Source organism: Lissotriton helveticus, chromosome 1_1 (genome assembly GCF_964261635.1).
Source record: "Lissotriton helveticus chromosome 1_1, aLisHel1.1, whole genome shotgun sequence".
NCBI classification, from domain to species: domain Eukaryota; kingdom Metazoa; phylum Chordata; class Amphibia; order Caudata; family Salamandridae; genus Lissotriton; species Lissotriton helveticus.
This window is the reverse complement of record NC_136057.1, coordinates 1,447,736,886-1,447,756,083: the sequence shown is the minus strand read 5'-3', so window position 1 is coordinate 1,447,756,083 and position 19,198 is coordinate 1,447,736,886. Positions and strand designations below refer to the sequence as shown.

At 51.5% G+C, this 19,198-nt stretch overlaps 1 protein-coding gene across 9 annotated transcripts in view; it reads right to left on the bottom strand.

Annotated features, from left to right (window-relative positions):
* Positions 1–19,198, bottom strand: part of KMT2D (lysine methyltransferase 2D) — a 1,543,965-nt gene that overhangs the window by 79,336 nt on the left and 1,445,431 nt on the right. For all 9 annotated transcript variants that reach the window (XM_078685770.1, XM_078685786.1, XM_078685782.1 and 6 more), the window contains one exon: positions 12,744–12,883. In XM_078685770.1, coding sequence (XP_078541896.1) covers positions 12,744–12,883 — 140 coding nt within the window. The remainder of the gene's footprint in view (positions 1–12,743; positions 12,884–19,198) is intronic.

Here is a 19,198-nt window from a genome sequence, read left to right as displayed (position 1 = left end):
GTTTGAGGTGGAAAAAAGCACAGAGCACAAGGAACCAACAAAGCCCATTTAGTTTGTTAGGAAAGCCCTCACTCACCGACCTGGTCGGTGACTTGCTTCATCATCGGGCCCCACCGGGTGTGACCGAATGTCACCCCGGTGTGCTGCGACGCCAGAATTACTGCGGTGCTGGTCTTGTGAGGGTGGGAGGGCTATGTGAAAAATTACGTGAATAGTGTGAAGTGGTGACTTAAAATTGCCTTGTATGTATCAAAAAATTAATTTAATCAAAGATCATCAAGGACAAAGTTAAAAAATGTGATGGTGAGTAGGGCCAACTAATTGAATGGTCTACTCCCACTAACATTAAGTGACAACGTGAATGGTCAACATGAACATGTTTCAGCCGGTGTGGTATAATTAACCTGGCATTCGTCAGGACCTAGAGTGTAAACCTCGGCGGTATGGGCACTCTAAGGCCCACCCAACCAGAGGACTTGAAAGTTAAAAAGTCTGTGAAGTGCAAAAAACAAGGGGGGCGGGCTTCACCACCCGAAGGTAGGACGCACACACCTCCTGTCTCTAAAGTTTAGAGACAAAAAATAAAAAGCACCTGCGGGAATTAAAAACAGACAAACAAAACAAGACAAACAAACAATTAGAATATTTTGTCGATAGATTTAGCCAATTCAAGCTAATTACTTGTGCTCCAGGTGCCAGGGTGCACAACTCATACATAATAGTAGAGGTGCGTGGCTCTGCCTGTGGCTGAGATTAAACGGTAGGTAGTATAGTTTATACAGTGACACTCTCATGGTAGATTGCCAAGTTGCAGAATCTAGCGGTGTGAGTGCGCAGGGGGGGTAAGATAGGTGAAAAAGGAGGCGAATGGCAGTGAGAACATTCAAGCAACACTAAATCACTCTGCGATCAATGGGCCAAATGGCCAGTGACCAATCAACAAAAAAGCAGCAAAAGAGGTGAGAAAAGGTAGGTTCTCACTTCACCAGGGATGAAAATCCACCCCATAGACCGCGGGAGGGAGGGGACGGCGCATTTGGCACATCCTAAAAGGGAAGCATAAAATGGAGAGGAAAGAGGGACAAAACCCAGTCAGCAAGCAGTAACAGTACTTAGCTTAAATGGTCCTTTGCACCCAGAGTAGTACTCACGCCCACGACGCCCGTCTCCTGCAGGTACACCTATTCAGCCCTCGGGACCGGGTCTCGTCGATCCGGATTTGGAGAGTGTGAGCGGTTTTATGAGCCTCCGTAAGGAAACCCGCGTTCGCGCTTCCGGGAAGGGAAGCGTGCGTACTGCGCATGCGTGAAAAAAGTGGCAGAGGACTAGACCGGGAACCTCTTCCGGTAGAGGATACTCACTTCCGGAACGGAGGCGCTGTTTGACGCGCATGCGTGCCTGCTCGGCTCTCCTGGCCGAAGCAATAGAACTCGGTTAGTGGTGATTTTTGTGCGCATGCGCCGGAGTTGTGGGCCAATGCGGGGAGAAGTAAACAAAGTGGAGTTTGTTGTGGTGCGCATAGGGAGTACCCATAGATTCGGAATAAGGCAGAAATGGCCCATGGGTTAGAAATGCAGTAACGAAGGGGATTACAAGATAGCCCATATAAAATGAGTTGGATATTAATCTTATAGGTCTAACTTATATTAGTTGGATAATTGTAAGACACAATCACCACAGACAGAGGGAGTTATTCGGAACAGATACGAGTCTGGGTTTTTTTTTGGCATTATTTGAGGACAGAGCCCCAAGGTATATCGTCATTGAGGCCATTGATATGAGTGCCCAGGCGGTATACCCAACGTTGTTCCTTTTCAAACAATCTCTCAGAGATGTTGGTGCCCCCAAGGATTTGTTCAATCACAGTCCATTTTAGATCGTTGGTGGTGTGATTGGTTTGGAGAAAGTGATCACTCATTCTTGTCGTCGCTTTTTTGCACCTAATGTTGCTTCTATGCTCACATATTCGTTGTTTAATTTTTCTGGTTGTCATGCCCACATACCGAAGTGAGCATGGACATGTGACAAGGTACACAACATTTATGGAATTGCAGTTAGTATGTGCTTTTTGCCACCATATTTTCCCGGGTTCAGGAGTCAAAGATTTTGTAGGGGCTGTCAGGTGACAGACAGAACAGTTTGAGCAGGGGAAGTGGCCTGTCACTTTGGGTAGGTTCCATGCATCAGTGACACTCCTCATAGGGGTTGCGTGTAGTTCTTTGGGTCTGGTGTGGACCAAGGCATCTCTGAGGCTGTGCCCTTTCTTAAAAGAAAACAGTGGTTTCTGCCAATCCTTCTTGCTGCTTGTGATAATTTTCCAATTCTTGTTTATTGATTTCTTCATTTGATTGGATAATGCACTGTAAGTGGTTACACAAGTTAAGGGGACTTCCGTTGTTGTTTTTATGATGGGTTCTAAGAGGGCTTCCCGTGGTTGGTTCCGTGCCCGTTTGAAACCTTTGTTGAGCAGGTGACTTGGGTAACCTCTTTGTGCCAGCTTGGTCGTTAGATCAGTTGATTGACGTTTAAAATCAACTATATTGCTGCAGTTCCTGCGGATACGTAAATATTGTCCGTACGGGAGATTCTCCCTTAACGGGCGAGGGTGAAAGCTAGAGAACTGTAACAAGTTATTTTTGGCTGTGGCCTTATAGTGGGTCTTGGTAGTCAGAGTTGTTCCACTGTTTGTGATTACCACATGAAGAAACACCACCTCCGTGGTGCTCACTGTATGGGTAAATTTCAAGTACCTGTTGAGGGTGTTAATCCAGCAGAAGAATTCCATTAGTCGTTCCATGCTGCCCTTCCAAATGAGCAGCACGTCATCAATGTACCGTTTCCAGTACGAAATGTTTCTGCCAAACGGGTTGTTGATAGACTGTATGTTTTTAGCCTCGAAGTCTGCAACATACAACCCCGCTATGCTGGGAGCAAATGTACTGCCCATCGAGGTACCAGAGCATTGCAGGAAAAGCCGTCCTTGGTAAGCGAAGAAATTTTCTTTGAGTGCGATTGTAGCGCATTCTGTTATAAATTCTCTAGGGGTATTGTATTCCCAAGTGGTAGAGTTCAGAGCAGCTTTTAATACCATGATTGTCTCATCTTGCGGGATACTGGTATACAGGCTCTCAATGTCTAAAGTGGCCAAGATGATAGTATCTGGCTCAAAAGTGATGGTCTGCAGTTGATGTAACAGGCTTTTTGTGTCCTTGAGGTATGTCGGTGTGTTTTGAACAATTGGTTTCAAGAACTGGTCACAGAAGGTGGACAAGGGTTCTAGTATAGACCCAATTCCTGACACAATCGGGCGTCCAGGGGGCGGTGATTTGTTTTTATGAGTCTTCGGGAGTGTATAAAAGTAAGGAATAATTTTCTTACTTATAGAGAGGAAGTCTGCTTCATTTTTAGATATATGTTCCCTCGATTCGGCTTCCTTAACCAAATCGGTAATGCGGTTCTGGAGTTCCGGAGAAGGATCCTCGGTAAGTGGAAGGTAATTGTTGGTGTCATTTAGTAATTCCTCACAGACTCGCTCATAGTCCGTCGTATTTTGAATTACGATGCCGCCGCCTTTATCGGCAGGTTTTATGGTAATTGCGTTATTGTTTTTGAGTTTTTCCAGTGCCCGATACTCCTCGGCACTGAAATTACCGTAGTTCTGTGGTTCAGGGCTTGTTTCTAAATCCAGAAACACTGCTTGTTCGAAAGCTGTGATGGCAGCTGGTACAGTGTGAGGTGGGGGTACAAATGTTGATTTTGGTCTTAGGCCAGTGTCTCCTTTCCGCGTTTCTGCGTTAGGATCCTCTTTCCCTTCAAAAAAGGCTTTCAGTTTTAATTTGCGGAAAAAGTCAGTGAGTTCGCAATGTAGCTTAAATTTATCGGGGCAGGCTGTAGGTAGATCTAACCAAGGCTCTCCCCACTGTTGAAAGAGACCTTGCGCCACCGGGTGAAGACGCTTTTCGTGATCCATCATGCACCTGCGGCTGAGTTCGTCCGCCCTGGTGATCAGAGAACCTGCCAGGTGTTGAACCGTCAAGGAAATACCTTGACGTTCCAGCCATGTCCAGAGGCGCAGAACCTTTTGACACAGGGTCCACGACCCCACCCCGCTTGTCGCAATACCACATGGCGATGGTGTTGTCTGTGAACACTTGCACCACCCTCCCCTTGACAGAAGGACTCCACCGGAGACTAGAGGCCTCTGATCTCCGCCTCTCCCATGTGGCTACCCCATCCCAGGAGAGATGCATCCGTCACTACTGCGTGCTCCGGCTGGGGAAGGGAGAGGGATCTGCCGCTCACCCAATGCTGATTCGTGAGCCACCACTGCAATTGTTGTGCAGTGCCCTCCGAGATCTGGACGTAGCTGGACAGGTTCCCCTGATGCTGCGCCCACTGGAACTTCAGGTCCCACTGCACAGCCTGCATATGCCATCTGGCATGGATGGTTAGCAGGATGCAGGAGGCCATGAGGCCCAGCAGCCTCAAGGTCGTCCTGACCCAAACCCAAGACAAGGGCTGAAAGATCGGAATCATAGCCCGAATGACCCCGACTCGCTGTTTGGGAGGATAAACCAGAAACTGCACTGTGTCCAGAACCGCTCTGATGAAGAGGAGTTTCTGAGAGGGAATCCGGTGCGACTTTGGCACGATGCTGGAGAACCCCAGCAAAGGCAGGAGGTCGGCCGTAGTCTGGGGGTGGGAGTTGGGGAAGAATGAAACCCCTGATCTGCGCAGATGAGCTGCAACCATCGCCATCACTTTCGTGAACACCCGAGGGGCGCTGTTAAGGCCAAAGGGTAGCACGGTGAACTGAAAATGCTCCTGCCCCACCGTGGATCGCAGGTAACGCTGGTGGGCCGGCAGGAGAGGGATATGAAAGTATGCGTCCTGCAGGTCCAATGCTACCATCCAGTCTTGTGGGTCGAGGGCAGACAAAACCTGAGCAAGTGAGAGATTCTTGAACTTCTCCTTCTGGAGGAAGCGATTGACGTTCCTAAGGTCTAAGACAGGACGCCGGCCCTGGTCCTTCTTTGGAACCAGGAAGTAGTGGGAGCAACAACCACGACCTACTTCTGGCATCGGAACGCGCTCGATGGCCCCCTTGGCCAAGAGGGCCGTAACTTCCTGCTGGAGAAGTGCCAAATAATCCCACGACATGTGGTGGCATGGCTGGGGCGGGTTGTCTCGAAGGGGAGGGAGTAACCCCTTCGGACAATTTGCAGAACCCACCTGTCCGATGTGATGGTGCCCCAGTGAAGGAGGGGATGGCGAATCCTGCCACCTAGTGGCATCTGGTGGGCCTGAAACACAGGACTAGGAAGGTTTGGAGGCAGTGGCAACAGGGGGGGTGGTGGACTGATCCACGCGCTGGCCCCAGGACCCACCTCAGCGGGTCCCCGTCTGCGGCTGAGACTGTTGCTTCGCAGGCCTGTAACTTTGAAAAGAACGTGCTTGGTCGCCCCTTCCTTGAGCACGAAAGGAGTGAAACACAGAAGCGGAAGCAGTGAGTGTGGCCAAAAGGCCTAAGGACTTAGCTGTAGCCCGGGAGTCCTTAAAACGCTCCAACACGCAATCCACCTTATCGCCAAACAGGCGAGTGCCATGAAAGGGCATGTCAATCAATGTGTTCTGGACATCCCCAGAAAAGCCAGTCGTTCTCAGCAAGGCGTGGCGGCGTAGCGCCACTGTCGTGGAAATCGCCTTGCCCAGCGAGTCAGCAGTGTCAGGACCACAAAAGATGGTGAACTTGGCTGCGTCTCCCCCTCAGCGATAGCTTGGGAGAGTACTGTCTGAGCCTCCACCGGACACTGAGGCAGCACTTGCACAATCGTATCCCACACAGAATGGGAATAACGGCCCAAGAGACATGCGGTGTTCACAGACCTTAGTCCTGAACTGGCGGAAGAAAAAATCTTCTTCCCAAACTGTTCCAGCTTCTTGGTTTCCCTGTCCGGTGGTGCAAAAGGGAACGCGCTCGGGACGCAGAGGCTTGGATAACCAAGCTCCCAGGGGTAGGGTGTTGAAAGAGAAAAACTGGGTCGCCCGGGGCCAGGCGATGTCGTTGGGACACGTTCTTATCCAGGTGCCCCTGTGTTGGGCCTGGACCAGGTGCCCAAAATAAAGTTCAAGAGTGCATCATTAAAGGGCAGCAGCGGCTCCGTAGAAGACGCTGGCCGAAGCACCTCTGTTAGGAGGTTAGTCCTGATGACCACGGTAGGTAGCTCAAGGTGGAGAGCTTGGCCGCCCTACGCAACATCATAGTGTAGGAACCACCCTCTTTTGTAGCCACGGTAGAAGGAGACAGTGAACTAGGTTCAGGAGTATAATCCTGGTCACCTGCATCCCCTAGATCCTCATCCCAGTCCGGGTCTAACTTGCATTGTGCTGCGAGAGGGTCCTTAGACCCCTCCCTGTCCTCCCCATCCTCCGCAGCCTGCCGAACAGGTGGAACATAAGGAGGTGGGTGAATAAAGAGAAAGTCTCAAACGGCGTCGGACGACACCCTTCCGGAACCAGCTCCACATCAGGGAGAAGGCCAGGGACAGTGTCGTCGTCGGTGGGGGTCGCACAAGGCCAACAGACATGGATGGGGATCCATGCGTGGATCCATGGGGGTCTCTCGGCGTCGAGACTGAAGTCGTCAACGACATCAGGGCCGGAGCCAGCAGTGTCGAAAACTAGGATCCCCAGGGGCCCGAAGGCGCACCTGCCAGGCCGGACAGTCCGAAGACACGTGCTATGGCTGACCGGAATTCCTGCAGCTGGGCCAGAGTCGCAGATGGACCAGGAAAGGGCGGGTAGGCTATAGGCAACTGCGGAGGCTCCGCAGAGCCACAGGGGCGGCGCCACCTGCAACCTCAGCCGCATCGCGCAACCGGCTAGGCGAAGAGCGACAATGCTTCTTCGACTTCTTGTGATTCGCCTTACCTGACTCCGAGTGCAAAGACTTCGAATTGTGGTGATGGCTCCGCGGCCAGTCCCTTGACCTCCCATGGGACCGGGAACAGCACAGAGCCAACTCCCGGGCCGCCAGACACTTTCGGGACCGCTCCCGCAAAAGTTTTCGGAGCCATGGCCCGGCATTCAGGGTGCAACTTGGAGTCGTGGTCGCGCCCCAGGTAGTAGAGATACTCACGGTGCGGGTCCGTCACCAACATCGTGCGGGGACAGGCCGCACAAGATTTAAAACCGGGCATCCCTATGAACCTGGAGTGTAAATACTCAAAAAACAGAGACGAAAGTCCGAAAAAACTCACTCAAAAATTGACTGGGGGTACCGTTCTCCGGATCTGCAATTGCAGGCGCGGAAAAAGAAAGAACAGACGTCAGCGCATGTGGGCGCGTCTAAGTAGTTCCAGCGACGTCATCTCGGCGACTACGACGCCAACGACTTACGCGGAGCCGTACAACGACGCCTACCGACACGCAGGGGTACTGCTGGCGAAAGCTTTCCGGATCCAGTCTAACGCCTGGGGGTTATTTTAAGGTAAGGAATCTATCACCAACGTGTTTCTTTTAGATACAAAGTTTATGTACTGTATTTCCAAAGCATTGCATTTTCAGTACCAGGACTGTAATAAAAACCTAGTGCATATACAATTGCAATTCAAACTGTTTACAAACTGCATTACTACTGCAAAGTGTTTATTGCTTACCTGTGCCAGGCTTGCTTGGTTCTAGAAAATAAAACAACTAAAAGACTATTTTTATACAACAAAAAAAACAAATGGTCTGAAGTTCAGTCTTTGAGTGTGTGAAATCATTTGCTGACAGTGTGTACAACAAATGCTTAACATTGTCCTCCGATAAAGTCTTCTTGATCGACCACACTACCACAAATAGAGTATAAGGTGCTATCTAACTTTACCTCTGCCTACCTTTGTGGTCCCACTTGTGCACACTATGCCTCACTCTGGTATAGTATATATAGAGGATGCTTCCTACAATTGGTCAACAAGCAGCTCTCAGAGTATCTCAAGCTAGGAAAACTGCTTCATCACGGTCAGTCCGGCTTTCGCCCTCCCATAGTACTGAGTCGGCTGTTCTGGAGATATCGGACCATATTAAATTGATTTGTCTGCCTCCTTTGACACCGTTCCACACTATCCTCCTCCAACGATTGTCTGCTTTAGGAGTGGGGGGTACTGTGTGGGACTGGTAATTCCTTTTTGGACTCCAGAGGCCAGTCTGTTTGGCTTGCTGCTTTTTCTTTTTAAGTCAAGGTAGTCAAGAAGGGAGCTGAAGGGCTGCTCGCTTAGTCCCCCCCCTTTTTTTATATCTTTGTGTCCCCGCTGGCCTCTGTGGTGGAGCGTTCAGTTTTCAAATCTTCTTGTGGCAAAAAATTTAGGACTGAAGTTTGACGCAGATTTTTCTATGCGGCCACAGATCTCAATAGTGGTGGGTCAATTCTTCACCATGCTTCGCACCCTGAAAAAATTCCTTCCCCTCCTCCCATTGGAAGCAAGGAGAGTGTTGACTCATGCGTTGACCAATACATGTCTTGACTACGCCAACACACTCTATTTAGGCGCTGCGCAGGCATTGGTGCGCAGCCTAGAGGTGGTCCAAAATGCGGCGACCAGGCTTCTTTTAGGTCCTCCTAGGCATTCGTACACTGCATCAGCATTGAAGGCTCTCCATTGGTTGCCATTGGGAAATCAAGATTATTCAAAGCCCTGGTTCTGGTGCGTGGGGCAGCGTATTTAGCTGGTCTGGATTATCTGGCAAAGAGATTTGTACAATATCGTCCGTCGAGATCCCAGCGTTCCTGCTCTGCCTCTCTTCTATCAATTCCTTGCTTCCAACAGGTCAGCAGGCAGAGGAAAAGCATTCTCTTCTCCTCCCTGGTAGCTAAAGCCTGAAACGAACTCCCATGCGATCTACATTGAACTTCCCTTGAGACTGCATTCCTTAGGAAATTGAAATCCTGACTCTTCCCAGTGTGACTGTGAGGTGTGTAGGAGAGTAGGGTCTGCAATCCTATGATCACCCCAGATTTTTGCTTTTTGCTTCACTGGTTTACGACTTTCCCTGGCTGTGGGCCTGCTAATCAGACCCACAGCCTAGCTGTTCTCTCTATTCCAAATTGTACCCAGGTACTGAATTGGCACTGGGCCCTCTCTTGTGTCCCTGTAACCAGGGCAGAGGTGTACCCAGAAGTCTCCCAGGGGCTGCAGCATGTATTATGCCACCCCTGGGTTGACTAACTAAACCAGACACAACTGGCTGCTTGACAGCTGGGGCAAGGTGGTGTACACACCCTTTGCTTTAGATATAGTATTCCTATATCTAACCCTAAAATGGACACATATATTCCTATCAGTCACTCCTATGGCAGGCCTTAACAATCCTGAAGGCAGAGTGCTTGGAATAATGTGAAATGGTGCTCTGGCATGAGCTGAGCCCGTTTGCAGCTTGCGGAACCAAGTCCTAATAGCTGTTCCATGATAACGCTATACCATATACTCTTAAGTGCATTATGTACCTCGCGGTCATATGCTAACTTTGGTATAGCATTATCAAAACATGTCGAGTAAGGTGTCATACGAATTGGAATACTAACCCCTCGCCAATTCTGGCGACGGGGTTAGCATTCCACCCTTCTAGAGGGACACGACATGTTGGTAACCTGTAACCCCGGTTAAAGTCAGACATAGCCTCAGCTCCACAAGATGGATGCTGCCACCGAGACACAAGTCTGCCCTCCTGCTGCTGGGAGTCCTACCAGCGCGGGAGGCAAGGACAAAGGGTTTCCTGTCAGGGGCGGTGCCAGCACCGTCCCAGACAGGATTTTGTGTATCCTAGGTAGGCAGGGTTTTAGAGGAAGGTGACTGCAAGTGGCACCCCGGTGCTCACTGTGCATATGCCGGCTTGAACCAGTTCCAGGGGCACGCTGGGGAAAGCTCGGCATGGGAGAGGGGTGTAACCACCCCCCTTCCTAGTCCCACCCATAGGGCTGGACTTAGTCGCGTGCCAGCCCCCTTTTGCAGGATAAAGGTAGGAGCAGGCCCCCTTCCAAACTAGATCTTTGAATCCTGAAACTACTTTCCACGAAAGGAACTCAAGACTCTTCCTAAGATTTCTCCCTTGTGACTAAGGAGTAGTCACCCTGCAGCAGCAGGCACCATCCAAGCATCGCGGTCTGCTGTAAGTCTCTCCTCCGGATCAAGACTGCCCAGCTTGACGAGAACCGGCTTCCCTGGCACCTCTGACCTCTACCCGCATCTTCAGCCCAGCTGAGACCCGTGGGTGTGACGAGACCTCGAGGGACCGGCCATCTTCAAGACTGCACGACGCTTGCCCAGCACGACTACTGAGAGACCCTCACGTGAGTGCTTTGGGGTTCGAGAAGCCCCAACCCTGAGCAGCTCCAGCACCGAAGTCCAGCCCCCTTGCATCCACGAGATCTGCGTGGGGCCCTTCTGCTCTTTGCTGCTCACCGCGTTGTCCAGGTCACTTGCCCGTTGGCTAGTGGCCCTCTGACGACGAACTTCGACGACAAACACCGCTGGTCTGGTTGCTCCAGACTGGCCCTTGTTCCCCTTCAACAGAGGGCACCCCGGACCCTCCTGGTCCACCCCAGACGCCATTTTGAGTCCACCGCGTGGGCTTGCATTTGCCAAGACTTGTTGCCCCAATCCTGGGTCTAGCGACGTCGACAGCAGATACCTTCGTGGGACAGCTCGCACCTCCATCCTGGTCGCCGACAACGCCTCCTGGTCTGAGAGACTGCAGAGCCCAGCGTCGCCCACTCACCTGGTCGAGGTGATTTCGTCCGGTGCCATCCTGGTGCCCACCTAAATCACTGGCTAGTGATTCAGAACTTGGTCCCCTCTGCTTACAGGTACCCATCTTCATCGATCCAGGCTTGGATCACCACGAACTTCTTCACTGGTCGCCTGCCAGCAACTTCTTTCTACAGGCTCCATAGACTGCAACGAGGATCTCAGACGTCTTTTCAGCCCTATGCAGCCGCAGCCCCTGGGCTAGGTAACCTGAGCATTTCGGTGCTCCAGCATAGTCTAACTATCTAAGTGTCAGGATCCTTTGTCGTTTCAGCTCTACTTAGTCGGGTTCGCCCGAGAACACTAACTTTGCTTTTACTAGCCTCCATAGACTTTTTCCCGCCTTACGCGTGAGAGTTCCCACTCTGCACACGACGTCCCTAGTCCTCCTGCTTGCAATCTGAAGGTTCAGTAGATTAGTCCTAGCGATCCTACAGCCTATGAGAATAGTTACTTACCTGCTAGTAATTCGCATTCCACTTGTGTAGTAAATGGTTTTTCGTGCCCCTCGGGCATTTGTGTAAATTGTGCGACTTGAAGTATTTTCTTAAGAGTTTTGTTGTGTGCTTAGCTCCCTGTCTCATAAAGAGCCAGGGTAGTCTTGTTATAAATAAATATACTTTATTTTTGATAACATCTTGTGTGGTGTCCTTTCACTTGGTGTTCAAGGGGTAAATGTGATGGTAAAACAGCTGGCTTAACAAGCCCTCTAGAGTTTAGCCTAAAGACTGCACGTGTCCATGCTACTAGGATAGCTGGTCTATCAGGTTGACTTACAACCAAACATCAATAAGGGTGGTTTGGACTGATACATAGTGATCACTAGAATAGTGAGCACTGCATATCAGGCCAACTTCTCACAAGGTGTGCTAGCTGGTGTGTAATGTAGGGTATTTGCCCTCTAGCGCTAGGACACTCCTCGGAGCAGCCGTGTGAGTTATCAATCCGTTCATTCATTCTCTTGTGGTAGAAAGAGTCTTTGCCCAGTGTTCTTTGCGTTTCGTACAGGGGTCTGGAGAATGAAGTTCCCCAGAGTCATAGCCGTCTAAACACTGGTTATGGAATCTGCTCCAGTAAGTCAACAAGGATTTTGCTGTAGAGCCAGAACCTTCATTTAAGCCCCCTGAATGGGGTCCTCCATAAAAGTGCATTCTGGAGATTGTCTTGCTGCTAAATTAGAGCATTCTCCATTCACTGTAAATCTCTTCTGTGCCAAATGGAATGGAAGGCTTTACATACTCGCCACTTAACCTTGCCATGATTCCATTGCAAACAACGGTTGCGGTGAGATTATGTGATCAGACCAAGGGTATTTTAAGGTAAAGTTGGAGCAATGACCAGTCTAGTAATTCTTATACAGCATGCCATGGACTCTCCCTAAATTAGTTTGTTTGTCCTAAAGTTGTTCAGTGTTGTGAAGTGTCCTCGTGCATTTCTTTCCGGTTGCTAAATTTATCCTGTCTCTCATGTCAACGTTTTGGATATGGAGACACAGCGATGTAGCGCTTAGAATAATCCAGAGCCGACAGTTGAAAAAACACAATTCCAAGGTAAGTCCATAAATGGGTGCATTGCAATTTTCAAGGAAGTTATCACCTCCTTTACCACACGCCTGAAAAGCATTACTACAGAAAAACAACTTGTTCTATTCCAAACCCAACACCAGATGACAGGAGAGGAAGCACGGAATATGATATCCAACAACCCATGCTGCAAACACATACGAGCTATTATGCACCAGTATTGTAAGTTCCCATGCACATGTTTAAACAAGAGGATAAGGTTGGACATATATGGGGTTGTCTCATCTGGGGTTTGTGTAACTAGTAACAAGTTTCAACCAACAAGAATTCTCAAGTACATACATGGCAACAAGCTTAACACTCTAGAGAAATGTCCAATAAAGAAAATAAACAAGAGAAGAACCATGAAAAGAATATGCTACACTCTACTGACCTGAGTCAGGAGGCTCAGTATATCCACATCGTTCTTCAGCGTGTACCCGGGCAACAAAGTGTCAAATTGCTTCAACCACTCACTGCTATTTTGTGGACCCTTCAATACTACTGCAGGTTTATCCTTTCTGATGATCTCCTCTGCAACAGAAATACATGGCATTTGCAATGTTATGGATACTGGTTGACAGATCTCAGATATAGCACAAAAGCACAAGTTACTTGCCTTCAGTAACGATATATTTGTAAGAAACAGTAGTTACTATTAGATTCCTTACCTTAGAATACCCCCAGGCATCAGACTGGATCCGGAAACTTTTGCGTAGCAGAACCGTTGCGCGTCGGTAGGCGTCGTCTGCGGCTCCACGTCCGTCGTTGGCGCCGGGATGACGTCGCCGGAGTACTTAGACGCCGCCCTCACGCGCTGACGTCAGTTCTTATACACAGCTTTTCCATGCCAGAAAATGCAGGGCCATGATAAAAACCAACACTAGTGCCATAAAAAACTAGGGCCCTGAAAGGAGATGACCTTAACCCTAGATATCGGTACGCAGAACGGGAAGGATGGGTGGGGCGGTAAGGAATCTAATACTAACTACTGTTTCTTACAGATATATCGTTACCGAAAGACAGTAACATGTGCATCTGAAAGAAACAGGTTAGTATTAGATTCCTTACCTTAGAATAGAAATCCCAGCAATACCAACCCCGGTGGTGGGTCTGCGAACCAATGATCACACCAGACAGTCCTGGAGAATGAAACGGCCGAAAAAGCCATCTCTCTGGACTTGGCTGTCCAGGCAGTAGTGTCTTGCGAACGTGTGCAGCGAGGCCCACGTAGCTGCCTGACAGATGTCCTGCAAGGGGACTCCCCGGCCAGGGGCAGTAGTAGCCGCCGTGGCCCATGTGGAATGGGCACGAAGCCCCACAGGAGGCTCCTTACGAGCCAAAGAGTAACAAGCCTTGATGCACAAGACGACCCATCGAGAGTTCGCTTGTGCACTGCCCGTCCCTTCTTAGCGCCCACGTAACCAACCAAGAGTTGGTCATCCACCTGGAACTGGCGTGTGCGATCCAGAAAGAATGAGAACGCACGTTTTGGGTCCAGACGGTGGGGCCTCTCTTCCTCTTTCGAGGGATGCGGAGGCGGAAAGAAGGTGGGCAAAGTGATGGACTGCCCGATGTGAAAGGCTGTGACTACCTTGGGCAGGAAAGAGGGTCGCGTCCGCAACACAACATTGTCCGGATGGACTGAAAGGAAAAGAGGCTTAGAGGAAAGAGCCTGGAGCTCACTCACTCTCCTGGCAGAGGTGATGGCAACCAGGAGCGGTCTTCAGAGTAAGGAGGCGAAGAGGACAGTTATGAAGTGGCTCAAAGGGAGCGCACATCAGAAAAGTAAGAACAAGGTTCAAGTCCCACTGAGGCTTCACGAAAGGGACTGGAGGAAACATTTGGGTGATTCCCTTTAAAAACCTATTTGCAATGGGGGACTTGAACAAAGAGGGATGATCCGGTAGCCTTAAGAAGGCAGAAATGGCCGAGAGGTAGCCCTTCAGAGTGCCCAGAGCAGAGCCCTGCTGGGCAAGAGAAAGAAGAAAGAGGAGAACTTGTTCCACCTGCAGACGTATACCGAGTTTGTGGAGGGACGCCTGGCTGCCAGAATGACATTACAGACTTCAGGAGGCAAGTCAAATGGCCTCAACTGCTGCCGCTCAATCTCCACACATGTAAGTGGAGACTGGACAGGTTCGGGTGGAGGACCGTTCCCTGCTGCTGCGACAGAAGGTCCTCCTGAAGAGGCAGACAAATCGGGGGATAGACAGACAGGCTGAGTAGCTCGGGATACCAGAACCTCCGTGCCCAGTCCGGAGCCACAAGGATGACTTGGGCCCGGTCGCACCTGATCTTCAGCACTCTGGGCAGAAGTGGTATAGGCGGAAAGGCGTACAATAGACCGCAACTACACTCGCGACGAAAAGCATCTCCAGCGAGTGCCGCCTTGGAAATTCCAACGCGCAGAACTGATGACATTGCACATTCTCTTCTGTGGCGAATAGATCTAACCAAGGCTTTCCCCACTGCTGAAAGAGGCCTTGCGCCACGTCAGAGTTCAGACGCCATTCGTGATCTGAAAAATTGGCGGACCTCAGCCAGGCGTGGTGGCGAACCGCCACTGTTGGTACAATCGCTCTACCTAGCGAGTCCGTGGTATCCAGTCCACATCTGATGGAGTACCGTGCCGCATCTCGACCCTCCGCAAGGGCTTGGGCAAGTTTAGTCTAGGTCTCCTCCTGACATTGTGGCAGCACGTCCGCGACCGTGTCCCACAGAGAGTGGGTATAACGGCCCAAGAAGCACGCAGTGTTAACTGACCGCAATCCCAAACTCAGGGAGGAGAACATCTTTTTGCCATATTGCTCGTACATCTTGGATTCCCGATCGGGGGGAGCCTTCGGGAATGCGGTCTGGGAGTTAGAGGCCTGTATGACCAGGCTCTCGAGGGTGGGGTGGGTCGACAGGAAGCAAGGGTCGCCCGGAGCCGGGCGGTGGCGTCTGGCCACGTTCCTTTCTACAGGAGGACCTGTAGCGGGCCTGGACCAGGTGCCCAGAAGAATGTTAGACAAGGCCACATTAAACGGCAACAGAGGCTCCGAAGAGCTTGCCTGCGGTTTAAGGACCTCGGTGAGGAGGTCAGTCCTCACGGCCGCGACAGGGAGCTGAAGGGATAAGGCCTTGGCCGCCCGCGTCAACACCACACTATAGGCTGCCCCTCCTCCGTAGCCACGGTAGGAGGGGAGACAAAGCCAGTTTCAGGGTCAAAAGATGGGGCCGGATCATAGAGGTAAAAATCTCCCATCGGCGTCGAACGACGCCGCTCCAGTGCCGGACCGAGGGGGGAACTGGGGACGGCGTCGACCGTGGTCGGCGCCGGGTGAGACACCCTAGCAGCCGGCGAGGTCGTAAGGTCGACCGGCGACGACCCGGATCCGGGCCCGGCGGAGTCCTGCGGCATCGGGACCGAAGTCGCAGACGGCGCTGAAGCACCCGAAGGCACCAGGGCCGAAGCACCCGGCCCGCTTGGGCTCCCAGTCGGGCCCGCGACCAGACGGAGGAGTGAGCGACCTCATGGCCGAGAGGAAGGCGTCAATCTCCTCCGGCGTCGCGTTCTGACCAGGGACCGGCAGGTATGGAGCAGGCCGTGACACCTGCGGCTCCGATGGAGCCGCGTGGGCGGTGTCACCCGAATCCCCTGGCCGCGTCGCGCTAGCGTCTCGGGATGGGGGGGGCTTGGAGCTCAAGAGTGGTGTCGATCCTCCGAGCCGTGAACACTCAGGCCCCGCGACCGGTCCCTCGACCTCCTTCCGGACCGGGACCTCGAACGGCGCGGGGCCGACTGCCGGAGCTCGAGGCGCTTGCGGGACTGCTCCCGCCTAGCCTTCGACGTCAAGGCCCGGCAGTCGGGGCACGACTTGTCATCGTGGTCGGGCCCCAGGCAATGAAGACACCGGCGATGGGGGTCGGTAACCGACATCAGTCGGTTGCGGTCGACGCAGGGTTTAAACCCGGGCATCCCTACCGGCACCGTCGGAGTCGTTCGAGTTTGAAAAATAAGATCATAAAGTTTAGTCAAAAAATGACTAAAGGGTACCACTGTTCCCGGATCGGTGCTTGCTGGCGCGGAAAAAAATAGGAACTGACGTCAGTGCGCGAGGGCGGCGTCTAAGTACTCCGGCAACGTCATCCTGGCGTCAACGACGGACATGGAGCCGCAGACGATGCCTACCGACGCGCAAGGGTACTTCTACGCAAAAGATCCAGATCCAGTCTGACGCCTGGGGGTATTCTAAGGTAAGGAATCCAATACTAACCGGTTTCTTTTAGATAAAGCAAGCAAGGGATTAAGTTATTCATGCCCCACTAGAGGGGTGGTGGGAGTGTATTAAAGTACGAGTTACTTATCTTTGGTAACTGTGTATCTGGTAAAGACGATTCTTTAACGTAGAATTATCCCCAAGCGTGAGACTGGATCCGGAAAACTTTTTTGCCACAGCATCCCTGGGCACCGGGGGGATGGAACCACGTGACTCCGCCCTGACGTCGTCCGTGTTCGTGACGTCAGCGAGGATACATAAGTTCCACCCTGGAGCGCCTACGTCAGTTTTCTTCTGAGAACTTTTCCGCGCACAACGCAATACTGAAACAGTGTGCGAAAAACCCAGCTAAACATGAGGGAAAGAAACGAAAGGTGAGGAACAGCACCATCCAGAATAGTGCCAGGTACTAAGGCACCAAAGACATGGAATGAAAAAAAAACAGGGCACAGCTACTGGAAAGCAATCCTGCAAACAAATACAACAGCCTTCCTCGGGGCAGAAGCATGTGAAAAATACACATCAGACCAAAAAGTCTGCAGCCACTGCCCAGAAAAGGGCACCAAGGCCAGAACGGAGAGCAATGACCATTCAACCTCAGATAACATCAACAGGGAGAAAGTATATCGAAAAGCTAAGGGTTGAGACCCAACAAAGGTACCTCAACCCCAAGGACTGCCAAGAGTCAGAAGTGCAAGCAGCAAAAGGAAGAAGACCACAAGCGAACCCCACACTGGAGAACAGGGTGCCGGGGCGCAGAAGCACCCATGAATTCATCAACCAAGAACCAGAGAGGAAAGAATGGGGCAATAACAAGGCGAGCATCCCCCCAAGAAGGGAGTAAGAAAAGACACTTGCCAAAGACAACCACCCGGAGGCAGGCGAGTGCAGAAGATCAAGAAGGGCCCTCACAGAACAGGGAAGAAGGTAGGGTCGTGAAGGAATCTGCAGCTAGAATCGTCTCTACCTGATACACAGTTACCGAAGGTAAGTAACTAGTACATCTAACTACTAGCCGCAGATTCCTTAACATAGAATAGATACCCTAGCCATACCAAAGGAGAAGGAGGGTCTGCGAGAGGACCGCTCCAGCTAAGGCGAACCCAAGACCCCAACAGGGGATAAATCACCAGGGCAAGGAAAACAGCCCAGTCCTCTCCAAGAGGGAATGAGCCACAGGCACAGGGGAAAGAGCCCAGTCCCCCCCCCTCTCAAGCAGTCAAGAATCTCAGTATCGCGGAGAACACCGCCCCACAGGAGATGTGTCATAACGACAAGAGGCAGCTGAGCCCTCACCAAGCAGGAGAAGGAAGGGCAATACGAAAGGAGGCCAGCAGCCAATGTACCAGGGCCCTCCACCGGAAGCCCCAGGTTCAAGCAATACGAAAGGAGGCCAACAGCCAATGAACCAGGGACCTCCACCGGAAGCCCAGGTACAGGCAACGCAGAGGAGTACCAAGGAAGATGAGCAACCCAGAGACTCCAAGGAGAAGAGTAGAAACGAGGACAAGAGCCCTCCACCGGGAACACGCCCAGTGAAGAGGGCAGCCGAATCCATCCCAGCTGGAAGTCAATCGGCCAGACAGAACAGCGCCTCAGCAAGAAGGCAGGTGGGAGAAGAAAAACACAGTCCCACAAGGCTCCCGCAAAACAAGAAGCAGGGGCGCCAGGCCCCACTCTAAGGCCCTTGGCCGTAGACCAGAAGAACAGGCGGGCGCAGATGGACGCCAAGTGCCATTAAACTAAACGTCCAGACCACAACGTCCAGGCGGGCACAGCTGGGTGCCAACAAGCAACCAGCCGGAAACCAAGAGGAGAAACAAGTAGGACGAACCAAGCCGTCAACACAGGAAAATAACCCCACTGGAACACCAGACGGAGGACCAGGCCGAACGGCAGACAAAGGGCAAAAACACCGCAGCACACTGCCGCAGCTGCCCAAGAAAATGCACCAGCGGCATACAGCAACACCAGGAACGGCGAGGAACCTCCCTGTATAATACAGGACTATCCAATAGCTACAAATACCCCCCTTAGTGTAGGACACGTCCCAAGAAAGTATGGGAACCACTCTTGGGGAAGAAAATCCCACATCAGAGAATAAACTAGTAAACCTGCGGCAGAAACCACAGAAGGTTTAGTAAGCAGCCAAAAAGTACACTCTTGCCCAAAACAAAGGGGGGGGGGACTGAACCAGCAGCCAAGGGGTAGGCCAACCCAGGACCCCGAGGGCACAGCAAACCTCACAGAAAGTCTAACGGTCACCCCAACACCAGATTCCAGGAGCAATGAGATAACACCTCCCACCAAGACATGGATGATCAACAAACCCACCTACTGAGGACGAGAGAGCCCAGCAAGAAGACGCTGAATGTCTGAGTCCCCCAGAAGGACCCCGGCAAAGGGTAGGTCAACCAGACGTTCCCTGATATTTTCAAGAAAAACAGCATAACGTAGCCAAGCATGGTGACGGAGAGCCACAGAAGTGCCATATCATGGCCGAGAGCATCAGCAACATCAAAGATTGCACGAAGAATAAATGCGGCCAACTGCCTGCCATCCAACACATGGCCCGCAGATCAGC